Source organism: Gymnodraco acuticeps, unplaced genomic scaffold (assembly GCF_902827175.1).
Source record: "Gymnodraco acuticeps unplaced genomic scaffold, fGymAcu1.1, whole genome shotgun sequence".
In the NCBI taxonomy this organism is placed as follows: Eukaryota; Metazoa; Chordata; class Actinopteri; order Perciformes; family Bathydraconidae; genus Gymnodraco; species Gymnodraco acuticeps.
In genome coordinates, this window is record NW_022989800.1 from 2,441,245 (window position 1) to 2,458,555 (window position 17,311).

Sequence of the window (17,311 nt, forward strand, 5' to 3'; positions counted from 1 at the left end):
AGACAAATGTAACATTTGTGATATTGGGCTATATAAATAAACATTGATTGATTGATAGACTTAAACCACAATTACATTTGATTTTTTTATAGAAATGTTTGCCTTAAAAAACTATACAGAAGCACATTTCATTTACAGTGAGTTTATTGAAAATGACATTGGATTTCAATTATAATGATGGTGATGATATCTAAAAGGAACAAGTCAAAACTGTAGTACATGGATGAATTTAAGAAATGCATCACCAAATTCTTCTGAATTAGTGCTTGCGTTGGCACTTTATAGTCATCATTAACAGCATCATACTGTTATTATATTACATACATTTTCTAAACCCCAACGCTTTTCCAGAACTACAATAATACAAAAAAAGCCATACATTCTTGTACCCACACATCCAGGTATGAAAGTCTTGCATATAGGCTATTATGTGAAAACAAATAAAGACATTTTTTTCATTCAGAGTTAATTACATTACAATAAGGTAGTGTGACGAGTTGATGAAAATGATCCCAATCTTGAGGAATCAATGGGAAAAAACGACATATTTGGCAAAAATATAACGTTTTACATAATCAAAACATTTGATTGACATGCAGAAATGACAAGAATCAGCCATTTACTTCCATTTTTTTGACATTACAAGGCTTGTGGCTGAGTTCACATTGACTACCTTGAGAAACACGCGAGTATCAAAATGTCATATAAGGTCTCCACCATGTTGGGGCACTAAACTCAACTCACATTCTGTTTATTTGTGTTGGCACCTCTTGTGCACCAGCCTCCATACGATTGTGTAAACTCAATGCTAACTGGCGAGATCTTTTATAAACACAGTCATCATTTCCTTCAAAAACTGTGTGCCACATTACAAGCACCGTCAGGGGATTTAGAGGGAGCTTAAGTCTTAGTGTCTGGCAGCTGTATGTGGCCTATGGCAAGCAGCATCATATTATCAGTAGAAGACTTAAAAAGCTGCCAGAGGAGGATTGTGAGATCCGACTTGAGCTTTATGCCATCTTCATCAAAAGGTTCAATGCATACTTCGTCAACATGGAAAAAAATCCCCATATGTTTGCACTGTTTGTTTTCTTTGAATGGGGTGGACAACACTAACAAAACATACTTTTATGCATTTGCAAAATACTCTATATTAAATTTGAATTACAACACAGGCCAAATTGTATAGGACATGTTGCCTCCACGCTTTGCACATTGGAACATTGGCATTGATTGGATGACAAATATTATGCAAAAGAGCAGAGGAAGAAGTGCAATAATGATGCAGGGGTGGTTGTGTTTTTGTTTTTGCAAATGCACCCCTTTACACATGTTGTGCTGGGAAAATGATTTGAAAATGCTTTTCATTTAGATTAGCGATTTATTCTGACATCTTCCAAAGCACCAAATTATGTTAAAGCATATAAAGCAAATGTAGCAATCAAGCTGAAAGAGAATATGACAGGCAAAATTAATTAGAACTAAGCAACCCCTCATTTTTCATTTGAACTAAATAACCTCGGGGTCCGAATGTGTTCAACATTTATTTATTACGACCTTGTCGTTTTTTTCATCGTTTGAGCAAAGCAGCGGCGCTTTGGGGCAAATAGTTGACCTGAGTGTAAATCACCTGTTTCATTCTCTGCTTTACACTATAATGCACCATATGTCATACACTAAATACAGAAGCAACAGACCATGTCTATAAAAGCTGGAATATCCCAACTACTTTGCCAGTATCAGTTTTGCTCATATAGGTGGCAATTACTTTTCTTAAGTTTTACATTTTCATTCCTATCTTTGAATTTTTATTTGGCTTAACATGAATTCGACTGAATTTCAGACCTAAGTAAGCACATTTGCAAACATTTTACAGCACAGTGAAATGCGCAAAAAGTCAAAGTGAGGAGAAACTACAAAGTGACTATACAGTATGTACAATGGAAGTATTGAGACTTCGTCAAAGGTCCATTTACAACTAGCAATACAGAGTAGTTAAAGCAGTTTAAACAATAAAAGCCTGTAACACGAGTTCACACTTCAGCACACGTAGGAAGGCAATCAGTGAGAAGCTTCTCCGTAATGTGAAACAGATTATTATCCACATATTTTCTTAATTACCATCACATAATACTCATCATTTCGTGAAGTGATTCAAACATGTTTGGCAAAATATATGCAGATCAAATAACCCTCCTCCAATACGAAGGAATTTACCCAACATCTGTGTCACATCATCGCACAAAACAATCACTTCTTGTCCATAATGAAGATGTCTGAGTGACGTCAGAGTAATAGAAGGAAGGAGTGGGGAGGGGAATTATCTCTTTGGATACACCAAATACTTTAAAGGCAAGCAAGGTTCTATGGCCTTGTAAGTGTTTTGTATATCATTATACATTTCAGAATCACGTATTTCAAATCGAGCAGGATACATTCAGTAACAAGACAAGTCCACGAAGAGATCGCATACCTTCACATGAAGTAACTCAGCAGCTGAAATAATTAGTACATGACAAAACTGTTTTTCCAGTGGTTCATGAAAAAATGTGTTTTGACATTCCATAGATGCAGTGTAGCACTCAACTGTGATTTGGTATCATACAGTGTAAAGGTCAACAATTGTATAAGACTGAAAAGTAATTACAAAATAGATAGAAACACCAGAAGGAAATACCAGCATAAGAACAAAGTCACCGGAAAAATAAGATCGATAAATCAACTACTATAATACGTGTTTAACACTGTACATGAAGCTGCTTCATCTAAAAAGGAATACAAAACTTGAATGTAAACCTAAACATCAGGAAGTTATTCAACTATTGTTGAGCATCTAGCTCGAACACAGGTAAAGGAGATACAAATGATTCACCTTTAAGTAGTCATTTTGTTCATTGTAGTACCAGGAGTGCGCTCCGAAAGCAGCTAGGGGTGTAACGAAACAACAATCCATCGATTCAGTGACCAACAATGCAATATCTCTGGTGCAAGTGCAAACATTCATACAGATATGCTTTCATTTTGAAATCCCTAAAAAGGCAGGTTTCTTTTTGGACCAATTCCCATCTAAATCACACCGCCCTCCTACACATTTAAAGATGGTTTTTACATCAATGTCAAGTCATTTTTTTGTAGCTATCTTTTGTAAATGTAGTTTTGTTACAAGGGCATATTACATCACCTGGCATTGATCAATAGAAACACATATTGCATTATTGGTGGAGAATCAACGTTAAACCATATTGTGGTGAAACGTGTTACACCCTTTAACGCTGCCCCTTATTTCAGTTAAACATGGAAACAACATATGTTGTTGTGACATTAGCATCACAGATTGAAGCGACATATGAGATGACATACAAGTGTGAAATGAGGACATTTTGCTTCTGACACCAGCTGTCACACTGATCTGCAACCTGAATGACACTCATTGGCTGTTTACCTCGAACAGTTATGCACTGGTCATAATTAGTACCGTGAAGTGGTGAAACACGTTCATATCACTGTATATTCATTTTAGAATTTGTGTTTATAACACAGAAAAACGGACATAATGAGGCACAGTACATAATTCATCTGTGGCTAGGTAAACACATATTAAAGCCGATGTAAATACATATAAAACTGTATCAGTATGACACTTATGAATGATAATATTTGTTGGGACTTTTACCATCTGTTGAGTGTTAAACATTAGAAAGAGTGATGAGGGAGGGGGAACAGTAGCGTTTTTACCATTGTACAAATACATTGTTCATATGTAACTGAGCTATAACACAGTTATAAATAAAGATTGTTCAGCATAAGTCCACATGTGCATCTTAGTACCATAATTCAATCTTCTCAAAATTGTAATAGAAGGAGATGGTTGATCTGTAGAGGCTGTAACAACATGACTTTTTCCAGTGAATCAAACAATATTAAAAGACATGAGTTTGACTCAAAGCTTAGATTATAATGTAAACAACAACATTACCAGCAGAATGTAAAGCAAATTATTATTATTATTGCACTTAAAGTCAGTAAAATGATCCCCTCCAGCAAATGACTGAGACACTAATAAACTTAATTGATAGTCATCACAAATAATAATTAAAAAGAATAGAAAGACAGTAACTGTATGTTTGTTCATTCGAAACCAGATTTCTAGATACTTTCCAGCAACTTCTTACAGTAACTGTCCTCCAGTCTTTCTAAGAATACACATCTGTAGAACAGAGGAGGCTTCCTCCTCTGGATGTGTATCGTAGTTTGAGACTCCAGTGTAAACACAGCAACTACAGCTTCATCTTCTCGACCCACTTGACCGTGTTTCAGCAAACAGGAAGCATAACTTCAAATGCACCATCTGGTGAACTTGGATCTGGCTGCATTTGCACCTTAAGAGCTTTTGAGCCAATGACGGCAGCTGTATGTGCAACATGTGGGGAAGTGCATACCATATTGTCAGAAGAAATTGATTTGATTGGACTTGAATCAATCATTGAATTTCTCTCATCCTGTACACCGTAAAATAGGAATGCCAAAAAAAAAATGTAAAAGCTACACCCATTGAATAAAACGTTCTTTAGGCAAGGACATAAACCATTGAGCAATTTGGCTTTGATCAATACCATTTGTTCTCACTTATTTGACCACATGAGTTCCTCCTTCATTAGTAACTGTTTGTCTTTCATTTCTTTTTACCAATTTTACCCGCCTTCTTTTTGGGCTCGTAGGGTGTCCGTAGAATGCTGGGCGTCTCCTCCATCACGCGCACGAGAAGGTTGTCGATGTAGTTCTCCAGCTCTCTGATGTGGGCGTCTTTCTTTTTCACCACCTCTTTCTGCTTGATGAGTTCCCGCACAACTTCCTCGAAGGACAGGTTGCTGTAGGCGGCCAGGCTTTCCTGTTTCACCTCCTGGAAATAAGAAAAAAGGACTTAGTTTGAGGCTCCATAATCACCATATTTCACATGGATCTTTTGTAAAAGTAGCCTGAATGATCTTCTATGACATGTCAGCATCTGATAAGCTGATCACGATGCGAAGGAGAAAATAGATGAATTAGACGTGTTGGCCTAACGTGATTGTCATGTATTTTTCTCTTGTTCTCTGCTGCTAATAAAGGCTAACACAGTTGTTAAGAAGAGAGTGCTGTCAGGAGATTTAGCGCTCACATGTCAATAATGGCAGATGCTATGATCCAATACTGTGTAATGAGAATAAAGACATGTTTAACAGCTCTAATGAGACTTCACTTTGACACTAAAGCATTTAGCTAGAGAAAGTAGTTCTTTAGTTTTAACTAAGGCTGGGCAATATGAAAAATCAAATATGACAGTATTTCTGACCAAATACCTCAATATCAATAATTGTGTGGGATTTTAGCCTTTGAGAACCATTTACATGCACACAAACCTATACATATAAATATAATACACTACAGGAAAGGGAAAGGGAACCCCCCCCCCCCCCCAAAAAAAGCATAATACGGCCTTTTTAAAACCAGTAAACGACAACACTTACAATTTTCAAAATCAAAGAAAATCATATCAAAATGATTATATAGTATCAATACATATACCTGTACAGCCTTAGTTTAACACATTTCAAAGCATGACCTCTCTGACTTAACAGGCACAAACTCTAAAATGCCTTTAAGAACTTAGCAGGTTTCCCAAAAACACAGAATCTTTGTTTTGACGGGGGAAATGCCAGGCTGCATATTTCTGCAATTAAAGGTCAGGCTGATAAATACCAAAATAAGGATGCAACCCAAGCCCAGCGTTGCTCTTTGAGGACAACCTGCTTGGACGGAGCCGTGTGGTACGGTATGTGCAGATCGTATTGCGCGGGTACGAGAGGAGCTGTAATCGTTTTTAATGAGGGACCACTTTATCGCTTCAGTGCTGGGCATCCTCCCCCGAACGGATAGAGCAGCAAAGCCTTCACCCTTGTTTAAAATACCACACTTATCAGCTTCCACTCCCATGCACCATTCATGCCTCCACTAGCCGGGTAAAGACAATGCAGAAAGACCTGGAGCGGGACTGCTTACCAGGTATCTTATCGCTTCTAACAGCAAGGAGGCTACTGTGGGGAGACGCGGACCAAAATGAAATATTTGCCACCGAGATTAAATGTCCGATGTAAGAAAGGGTTTAAGAACAGATCTCTGTAACCTATTCCTGGCACACACACAATACAGAAAAGGTATTTCACCGAAAGATACTGCACTTGGAGAGGGAATACGAGAAGTGACAGCAATATGTTGTGTCGCATACAAGCATGTGTACGTGCATAGCTCTCTCTCACACACACAGCATAATAATCAGAGCTTCAGTGGCTGGTGACAAAGGCCTGGAAAGGACCATGAATTGGCAAAGTGATGATGACCGTTTCCCTGCGATCAGTAGTGAGGAGAAGATAAGGCGCACACTTGGCATTCTCCAGTTGTGTCATTACAGTTTCTAATGAGCTCAGCTTTGAGAATCTAAAAGCTCAGTCCTTTGAAATCTCTCACTGCCTGCACCCCCCCCCCCCTCCCCCTGTGTGTGGTTAATTAGGGCCTTGAAGCGGAGGAAATGGGAGCTGCCATTTCTGTGAGGCACTGCGGCATGCACAGGGGCACATGTGTGGATACCGACAGCCCTCAACACCCACAAAGAAAGGTGAGGAAAGCTATCATCTGCATTCTCCTTCTCATTTAGGCGTCACTTCAGCCACTGCTCCTTCATTAATACTATTTGCTGTGTAATAGCTGGCAAATTTGACTTTTCTATTTCAAATTGGAGATACAAAGTACAAAAAGGGTAAAACGCCATGTACAAAAAATGTAACAATCATTAAAAACAGAAGAACAAATGACATGCTTTTTCCTGACTCCAATTACGGAATAACCCAGCACTATGACTGCCCTCACAGAGGGTCATCTCACACCACTTCAAATTACGATCAGATCAGACATGATGACCGATGTGTGCAGCTGCTAATTAGTTGAATGGCACAGTCGGATTCTTTAGAGGACTCAGAGATCAATGTGGCCATCTGCTTTGTCTAATCAAATGACCAAAAAAACAATATCACGACAAATCATGTCTTTCTTACCTTTTTCTTGCCGTATATGTCTTTCTTCTTATGGCCAAATGTGATGTCTTCATTTGACTTTTTATCACTGCAAAGCAATCAAAGACAATTCCCATGAACACATTAAAGTGACCGTCGTAGCCTATGAAGAATTACAATATGTGATGTATTTGCTACAGAAGTTCACCTATCAATAATATACTTGAAAACAGCCTTTTGGTATTCCTGCACCGCATTACAGAAGGACCACTGAGCTACTGTACGACAAAGGCAGCAGTAAAGATGATGGACGAGTGCCTAAAGAGATAAGTGGTTAATTGGGTGGTCTATCTCTGCAGAGGATCTCATTACTATAGCTCAGAGGGCTCCGTTATCAAGCCCAGGCCCTCTAAATAGCCACTAATGACACCTTCAGCTCTGATAAACCAGAACTCAGACACAGTGCCCACCAACTCTTTATGCAACACTGGGAGTAGAGGCAACGGGGCTCGGTGGAGAGGTTTGAACAACAATACTTGCCAACAGAATGAAAGAGAGAGAGAGTAGGGGGGTTTCATCAGATGGGGAGATTTCAATCAACAAGGTATTCCAAACTTTAAGGGAATGTTGTAACCAATATCCTGTGGTTCAGTACTGGGTGTCCAACAGGGTAGCAAGGGCAAGTTTGGAGACTGTGAGAGGATTGGTGGAACATGATAAGAAAACATGCAGTATATGCTCTTATAATCTAATGTCAGACGAGACAATACTTAAACATTTTGTTTTTGATTTAGAGCGCTTCACACTTTCAATGTGCTTCCATTAACTGCTTGTATTTGCCACTGATAGGCTCAGAATGTGTGTGACAACTATTTGGAGGGGATCTGTTGTTACTGTTGTTATTGTATCCAAACAAGTGTGAATACCTGCATAATAAACATGTAAAATCAGCAATATAATCAGCCATGATATAGAACATATTTCCGATGACTGTTAACTATGTTTTATGAACCCAAACACACACATGCTCCGACAGCAGCGGCACCCCACCAGAGCTGTGTGTGGCCTGTACTACAAAGTAGGATTTTCTGTTAGCATGTTTGTGAACATATGCTGCAAACCACGCCCCTTTTATGTGAACACGCGCATAACCAGACTGAGGAACACTAGGTTGACATACTGCTTTTGTTAGGGTTAGTAAAGCCAGAGAACATGTTGAACTGGCTTCAAGGTACAGGCCTCTGGTGAAGAGTAAAGAAAAAGGTTTGATTTTCCATAGGGCTCTTCCATACCGTCAGACTGAGCCCGTCAGGGGCCAAAACAAGCACTTTGAGTGGAAGGATATTACTGCAGTCCATTCTCCAGTGGCTGTCTACAGCCTTCTTACACAATACTGAAACAATTGTGGTCACTATTAGTCACTTATAAAGAATATATAGAAATATAAAGAAACCATGGGGCGCTTGCCTCATAAATGTTTTTTGATGAGAGGCTACAAAAATATACATGAGCATTAATTATAGCTTTGGTTAACCAAAAGGAGAGACATTTACCGAAGGTGCTGCCTTAGGAGGAAGCATTCATTTCAAATTAGGCTCTTTAAACCCAAGAGGGATAAATAATAACTTGAAGGCATTTTTGTAGCATCTTCTGGAATATATGTGTCCTCAAATAGCTGATGTATTTGAGAACTGAAAGTGTTTTAAGGGTTGAGTTTAGATATACAGATTGACTTTGAAGTGTGTAAGGGTTAGTCATTATTATTGTTTCGTGAATATAAAAGAGAAACAGAATATGTTCCTTTGTATTGAAAAAACATTATTCAAAGATATCTGTACCTTTCCCATCATCATGTCTTAATGGACATGTATCTAAATGTCTGTATTGATGCAGAGTAATAGATGTACTTTATAAACTGAATGAGAGTGAGCTGGTGTTTTAATTAGGATACAATCATACAGAGCAAAGAAAGACAGTATACCTGGTTTTGTAGTTGGAGATGAAGGGGTTAGTGTCTCCACTGAAGGGGTTGGGGGAGCACAGGTCTCCAGAACTGCCCGATCGCCCCCCATAGTTGGTCTTGCGGCCTTCCTTCTTTCCAGTCACGCGTTCCAGTAGGCTGACCTTCTCCTTTTTCTCCTTCCGCTCCGGCCGGTCCCACAGCTGCCCGTGCTCCCCCTCAAATGGGTTGCGGTTGCGTGGGAGCGTGGCATACTTCTGTGGCAGGGTGTCACTGATATCAGTGAAAGGGTCACTGTGTGCCTCTCCGTCCTGGTAGCCTGGCACCTCGCTCTGGGAACGCCTGTGAGGGCCGCCTGCAAGACAAACCAAAGGGAGTACATCAACTGCATACTTCAAGATGCACTTATCTGAACAATGTATCAATGCACTAATCACAAAAAGGCCACATTTGTTTCCGTTTTGTTTTAATATATGTGATATTTCTAACTTGAGATGATCACATGGCCAGAAGTCATTGTAATGTAACCAGGGCCGGCCCTTAGCATAGGCAGTATAGGTGAATGCTAAGGGCGCATCAACCCATCGGGGGCGCCAAACATTTCAAAAATTTAAATTTCATAACACAATTTCCCGATTTTGGATCAACAAAGGACATCTTATTATCTTATACTGACATAACTACGCCTATATTGCGTACAGGGCCCATAAACTATGGCGCACCCCCCAAAATCAAGTTGAACTGCCCCAGCCCCAGTAAAAACCAGAGGTTTATGTGAAATTGTTCTTTTTTTTAAAATAATGGTTTTAGTGTGCAATTATAGGTTTTAATTTTGTGTGAGTGCTCATTTAAAATAAATCAAACTCCCAAAAAACGTATCCAGCTTCTGTGTGCTTTTATTAACATTGGGGGGAGAGCTTTAGAGAGCTCTCTCCTGAAAGACTGAGCAGCTCTGATAACCTCAGCTCAGTGAGGTAAAGGCACACCTTTATATGATCATTATAGTTATAAAAAATAAGAGAATAGATGAAAAACAGGTATAAAATACTATATGACAGTACAAAGTTGTTAATTAATAAACAAGAATAGAGTTTAAAAGGGGATTGATTTGTAAAATATCTGCTTACAGTTCTGTTTCATATTGATGTTGAGAGATGTATCCATAGATCTCTTCATGTTGCTTTCAAAGTGCACCAGATTGATGCTTTCAACTTCAATATTAAGAACACATTCGGATTGTTGCCTGACACCTTTCAGCTGCCCCTGACAATAGTAAGAATTGAAGTGCATCGGCACAAACCATAATGTATCCTAAATTAGCAAATAGCATGATTGCATATCAATAACTGACCTAAAAATACATCACCAGATACATATTTGTTGTGATAATCTTTTTAATTTCAGTCAGTCCTTATCCATCCTTTTGTCCTTACACAATGCAGGACATTAGTACATTTTCTATCTTTATCATTACTATATTGTTTTGGGTAGTTGTGCGTTATCATGTTCTAGCCCTTTCTGTTTGATCTCTTTCTTTCTGTTGTTCACATTGGGAGTATTCTTCACATTGATTTACAGCTTCTGCAACTCAGGGAGAGAGGGGGCAAATGGGAGGCCAATTATACTGGTTAGAAACAGAGGTCAATTAAGGTCACGGATTGATAGGATTGACCTAAATAACTAGGATAGTGAAGATTGTATACCTTGTTGTGTAAATATCTTTCTTTCTCCATAGCTGTGACTTATATTGACCTCTACTGATGGCCACTACAAATTGCAACAGCATCCTATATTGACAATAAGTCAGTCACACAAGAAGAAGCCACTTCATTAAGAACAGGTTGACAGCCAACGTTTTTTTTAAGTAATAGCGATGTGAAATAGTTCCATTTTAGTGCTCGAGAATGACGCCTTTTATTCTACAGATATAGCAGGAATGTTTGAGATACAAGGTAGATCTCTGATCATCAGTGACTCGGTTAATAACTGGAATGATTGTTATTTAAAAAAAACAGTAACTCCTGCACGCATTTACCAACCGCTAAAAAATGACATAATTCAACTGCCTTATAAACAAGAAATCTGGAAAGAAATAAAGAGTTTTGTTCCTCACCACTTTCTTCTATGGAGTTCATGGAATCCAGTTTGGGTCGGAAGTGAGTCCCAATGAGATCGGACATGGAATGGGCTGCAGAGAGTTTGTGGGCCCCAGAGAGCAGCGGCCTCTTGGCCTTAGCTTCAGGCTGGGGTTTCTGGGGCGAGGGACTGACGGTTTGGCTCTGCGTCGCTGGCAGCAGAGCGAGGCAGGATGGCAGAGGACGTGTCACTGAAGCCGCTATCGTGTTTGCGACCTTTCATTTTGTCTTTAAGTTTGGAAAAAGGCGAGCGGGGCTTCTCCTTCATGGAGAGGTCGAACATGCTGGCAGTCATGTTGTTCCTCATGAACTGGATGCTCACTTGGATGCGGCCTCGTTCTTTCCTCTTCTTCCCCGGCTTAGACTCCAAGGGATACCAGCTAAAAAATGAAAGAGGAGGACGCTTAGGCTGAGCAAATTCAATGAGACAATTTATATAAAAAGAGCAGGATTTATAAGAAAATCTTCTCAGTTGATTACATGTTATTCAACATAATTCAGTATGACAGGTATACAAAGTCAGAATGTGGTAAAAGTCTATCAAACAATGCGACAAAAGGAAAAAATAGCTCACATTCTCGCTAATGTGCTCTACCTACTTCTTTGTGGACATCACTGAAAAGGCTAATTTGAGCAGACTAATCCAACAGCGACACACAAAAGCAGGGGCTTAAATCGTTTGAACTTTTTCTGACACACACAGGAATACAATTTATCATTCAGAGGATAAACATTATTCCCTGCAAACTGAACATAGGAAATAGCCTGCTGCTGCTGAATAATATAGACCATTTCAGGCTGCTTTTTGGGCTCCTATTTGTTTAACCTCTCCGCTTCTTCAACTGGAAGTAATGGGATTTATGCATTCATTCTTAGCGAAATAAAGTGGCATTTGCACAAATCTGGCCTTTGTTCAGAAATGCAACGACAAGCAATTGGGAAATTGCAAAGCCCCGTTGCCGGTCCAGCCAACAGTTCATACATGTTAATGAGACGTATCCTCTGTGCTATAGGCCTTGTGACAATGTCCTTTAAGAACCTGCAGTAGGAAAGCCTCTTCCAGTCATTGTGTTCTATTTGATGTGTTCATCTGGGAGATGATGAAGGTGTTTACATTAATATGCTGTATACCTTTGCACTCATCCGTCATGGTGCAGTTTGATCAATATAATAAATTGTTCTAATTTTCAAAATATTTGTTTGTGAAAAGTACTTGAATTGATATTTGACTTAAGTGTAAGCAATTCTTTTTTTTTTTCTTTCATACAATTATTGATATTTCTTCGTGGATTAACATGGAGATTTGTGTGATCCCTTGAATTCCAGCATGAAACACCATTTATCAGTTCATCCAAAAAAGGTGTTGGTATTGGCTTTCTAAAACCTGCAGCTGTTCAACGCTATTCTGAAGCCGTCTAGCTCGTGGCTCGGGGAGCCGCTCATGAAAGGGCCTCGCTGGGTCCGATTCCCAGGCTGCGCGCCGCTCTCAGTCTGATCAGCAGCCACAGCGTACGGCTGCCGTGGGGCCGGGGCTGCACCTCACGTGTCTCTCAAGGCCAAGATAAACCTCCCTGTGCTTGGAACCACAATCCTCCCACTCGGGCCTGGACCGCTGGGAAACTCCTCACAATCAACAAACACAGGTGTGCGATAATTATGGGCTGCCTACTCAGATATCAAGACGGGCTTTCCTCCCCTATATGTGGGTTCAAAAACATTGCGGATGGGCTGCGGTGAACACAGGCCCACTGTGGAGAGTGGATATAACATTGAGGGACCCGGCATCATTGTCAAGTATGCCTGCAGTGCAGTGTGGGATTGGGCCAACAAGCAATATGAGCGTATCCATTACAGAACCTCAGCTGAAAAAGTGCACGGCCTGGAGGTGCATCGGCTCAGGCACTTTAAACAAATAACAGCCATCCACGCTGATTATAACATATTGTGATTCTCCTGTCTGATGGGCAGAGAGGAAGTGTGCTAATGTCTTTTTTGTGTTGAAATGTGCGGTGAGCTAATTAACACCAGATCCAATTTGGTTATTCTGTTCCTGTTTGCTTAATGTGAGGCTAAAATGTGTGCGTGTGTTCAACTTGTAGGGGTCAACACCCACAATTGTATCCTTATATAACACTGCCTTGACGAGCTATAATAGTAGGTGGGATCCGCTGAAGCCTTTCATGCAGTAGTGTAACCAGGGGACAAACCTTAACCAAGCATTATGCATAGGGAGGGTGAACAGCCTAGACAAGTTACCAGTTAATGAATAGGCTGACTCACTCGATATACACCCCAGTATCAGCCACCAATACTTATGATCTACACCTAACCTGACATGTATTCTTTTTTGGCTAAATGAAAGCACCCAGAAAAAATGTAAAAAACAAAAAGGAAAATGTGTGAGCTCTACACAGAACAGGACAAGATTCAAAACCATGTTAATTCAAAAAGGAAGGGCTATTTTCTATTCACACCTTTTTAAACAATTGTTTGTATAGGAGTGACTTACAAGACATGTTTAGCCAGCTCCACTTGTTTCATTAGGCCAACTGCTACTCACCATCATGTCAGTGATTGTTGAGCTTAAAATAACCTCCCAACAATATGAGCCCATCATAGGAGCCAGCTCTTTGCTAAGCCTCAAACAATAAAGGGTCAACAAGATGGAACACTTCAATGAATGGAGCACTAATGTTCTACTTCATCCGAGACAATTGTGTTAGATTAGAAGGAACACTCTGGTGTCTCTGTTTACCTACTGGCAACAAAAAAAGATCTATTTGCTTTTTCAAATTAAAACACGCCTGTCTAATAAAATGTAATCGTCTAAAACAAGGGTATAAAAGAGAATATTAAATTCAATTGTATTTAAATCATGTGGTGTACAGGAGTTAGGTCATGAACTTAATTTAGAACCGATGCACAGACTATAACGCACAAAACATTGGTATTTTGTGTAGCTTAATATGGCAAAACACATGTGGAAATGTGGCAAATAAATGCTATTTTTGTCTATGCTGTAATCTACTTATGACTGGAAAACTTCTGCAAATATTTTCCACTTCCTCTCAAAAGTCCCCTCTATCACCAGCAGCACGACAATGCATGAGTATGAACTGGAGTTACAAGAACATCAATGCTTATGACAAATGGGCTTAAATGCTTACATATGAAAAGTACTATATCAAATGTAAGATTGAAAGAAAACTAAATGTAGTGGCATCCAAATACCACAACATTTGATTATTGTACAAACTAATGAAGAAGCTCATATGCTTGGTAATCTAGTTTTTATCAGGATCAAGTATTCATTTCTTCACACAAGTACTATCAAATAATATTCTCTTTGCGAATATCTCTATGGCTATATGTAGCAGTGATTTGACACGATAACAGAGATGTCAAATCAAAGGAGACATTTTGCCAAAACATGTTACTCTAAATAAAACACAATACAATTATATGGTGAGAATTTTGAAAGTCATCTTATTTTAGACTGATGATTTGCACATTTCAATGGGTGTGTAATATATTCACTACCTGAAACTATTTAGCGTGAAATCCACGGGAAAAAGTAATCTAAGCATGTTGAAATGTACGGCTTGTTGTGAAACAATATGCCTTGAGGTTAGTTCTTTGAACAGTTTATGATACTTACTCAGTTTTCTTCCGTTCCTTGTTATCGAAGATTTCATTGAGGCTGATGGACCTTTGACCCAGGAACTTGTCCATCCCAACCAAAGAGCGGTGCATCACGATAAAGCAGAGTTCATATACTTCTGGGTTCCCCTCCAAAAGTAACCCCGGTAACTCAAAGGAGGCTTCCTCTCTCCAGACGGGGTTAAGCGTCTTCTCTGCCACCGATGTCGAGTACTTTTCCTTGCCCAGCTGAATGATAGTGTAGGCATCGTTGGTGCCATTTTTGCCCTTGGCCTGTAAACTGGTTGATTGAAGAACAGTGGCTTGGACATGGGTTGGAAACCACTTTTGAGACTGCTCGGCCAGTGACATGGTTATCAACTGAAAGCCATTCAAAACTAATTAATTATAATGTATGCAGTTAGTGTTTTTCTGTGGATGTGATGTGCAAAATGCAACAAACATGTTTCACTATAGTTTGTTGTCCATGTCAGTGTGGTTTATGAGCCTACAGAAGCAATCATTTTGAGCAAGTCTGATCAATTGAGCAAGCCTCATCTTCTGTCAAATCAGATGTCCAAGCCACTTGTGAGTCATCTGAAAAAGCACAAAAAGAAACAGAACAGCATTCAGTTTCTTTCCCAGAACCATTACATGACTCATGTGGGTGTAGAGGCTACATTGATATTAAGCCAGATAATATTTCCTCCAGCTTTGATAGCAGTCACTTGCACAAACATGTGATTTTAAAGTAAACACACAGAAAATCAAGACTGAAACAGAGGTACATGTATGCTATATGATGTTGTACACCTGCTATAAACAGATCTCCCCGAGCTGGAGTATCAGGAAACTGGTGATCTCATGCAGTGACTCATTTGGGTGCTGGTACATTGTCACTGATTCAGCGCCATGGTCGTTTCATATAGTACCTACACATTACTTGTATTTGGTTACAGGGTTGAAAATAGGAACATGTATTCCTAGTTATGTAAAATGATTATTACGAGTGGTGTCAAAGTGATTTTGTCACTACCCATGAGCAACTCTAGGTTTTATCTTAAGGTGACTCATCTCTAAAAGGTCTGTTCTTCAACTTGAAAGTGTGTTTCATTCATAAATCTGACGTTGCAGGACAACTCAGCTGTATGTTACTGAACTGACAGAGCCACGTGAAACCTATTAGTCCTGGATGTACCTTTAACTGAGCATCTTTCCAGAGATTCGTCCAAGAACGGAGCTAGTATTTAACTCATTTCCAATATATAGTTAAACATTGAAGCAAATGTAAACACTAAATTGCAATACTAAATGATATGGTTAAAATGGAGCTTTGTTATAGTTGTTACATTCTGCAGAAGAGCGTTAGATAGATGCAGCTAGCTAGCTTCAGAGCTAGCAGGCACACAGAGCATCACACACACAGCTGCTTACCTCGGTGTCATGTTGTACCGACACTTGAAGGACATTCAGCACCTCAGCTCAGCAGAGACAGACTTCACAAATACATTCATGTAATGGTCCCTTAGGAAATTGGCCGCTAAAGTTAGTTGTTGCTGCTGCTGTTGCTGTTGATACTCACTTCTGTCGGCCAGCGGCGAGCTTTACTTCCTAGTCTGACGTCACTTCCTCATCATCCCGGTGGAAGTTCAAGCAACATATCAAAAATAAAAGGTGATCGCACTAATAACTGCGGTTACAAAGGTTCTAAAATTAAGACTAAAAAACATTTCTTATAAAGTTAAATTCTGTGCAAAACATTTTTAATAAATAAAAACACTAAAAAGGAAGAACAATTGATGCATTCAGCTGTAGGTGTTGAGTTGTGGCTTTCCTGCACAGGTAAGCAGTAATGAGAGGCTATATGCTGTACATAATTGTAGCTAACACTCTCTCCCCTGTAATATATGGTTATGTATGTGCGTGTGAGTCTGCCTGTGCTCGGGGGGTGCACTTTACTTGAGAGGTAAATCATACAAACATGGGAAGTGCTTTTGTCTCATGAGTGGGACATGGAGGTGCAGATAAGGGGTTCACTTGAATGAACACAGACATGCTTGTCACCCCTCTTGACAAGTGCATCTTAACCAAACACACCTGCCTGTGTTGGTTTTATCATTCTGCCACAACCAGTGCAGTATGTACACACCACTGGCCTGAGGCTCCGGCTGGGCCATCCATCAAACTGAGATTATTGCACTTATCTAGAGTACATCTCTGAATGAAATGCTGAGGCTTAGTGAAATATTAGGCTGTACAAAAATGTGAGTCAGATAGCATTTAATACATTTGAGGATATCGGCCTCATGTTTTGAATTAGCCGTTTAGGTGTAAACATTGTGTGAATAATGAGTACAATGTCACTTTGTAACTGTATAAAGGATGTGACAACATTTAGGATTTAGGTATCACACTTTAAAAAGGGCTTTTTATACAGTAGCTCTTATTAAAGGAATTACATTTTTAACCAGAAGATACTTCTATTATTTAAACAAAAGCAATAATTATTATATATGAACAACTAAATACAT

At 39.4% G+C, this 17,311-nt stretch overlaps 1 protein-coding gene across 1 annotated transcript; it reads right to left on the reverse strand.

The window, feature by feature from the left end:
• Nucleotides 1-126: 126 nt before the first annotated feature.
• Nucleotides 127-16,383, reverse strand: LOC117552250 (rab11 family-interacting protein 2). Its single transcript, XM_034225596.1, is given in 7 exon segments — nt 127-4,900; nt 7,089-7,155; nt 9,028-9,361; nt 11,120-11,283; nt 11,285-11,521; nt 14,800-15,377; nt 16,215-16,383. Coding segments are annotated over 6 exon segments (1,383 nt in total). The 5' UTR covers nt 15,153-15,377; nt 16,215-16,383; the 3' UTR covers nt 127-4,672.
• Between the last annotated feature and the right edge of the window lie 928 nt (nt 16,384-17,311).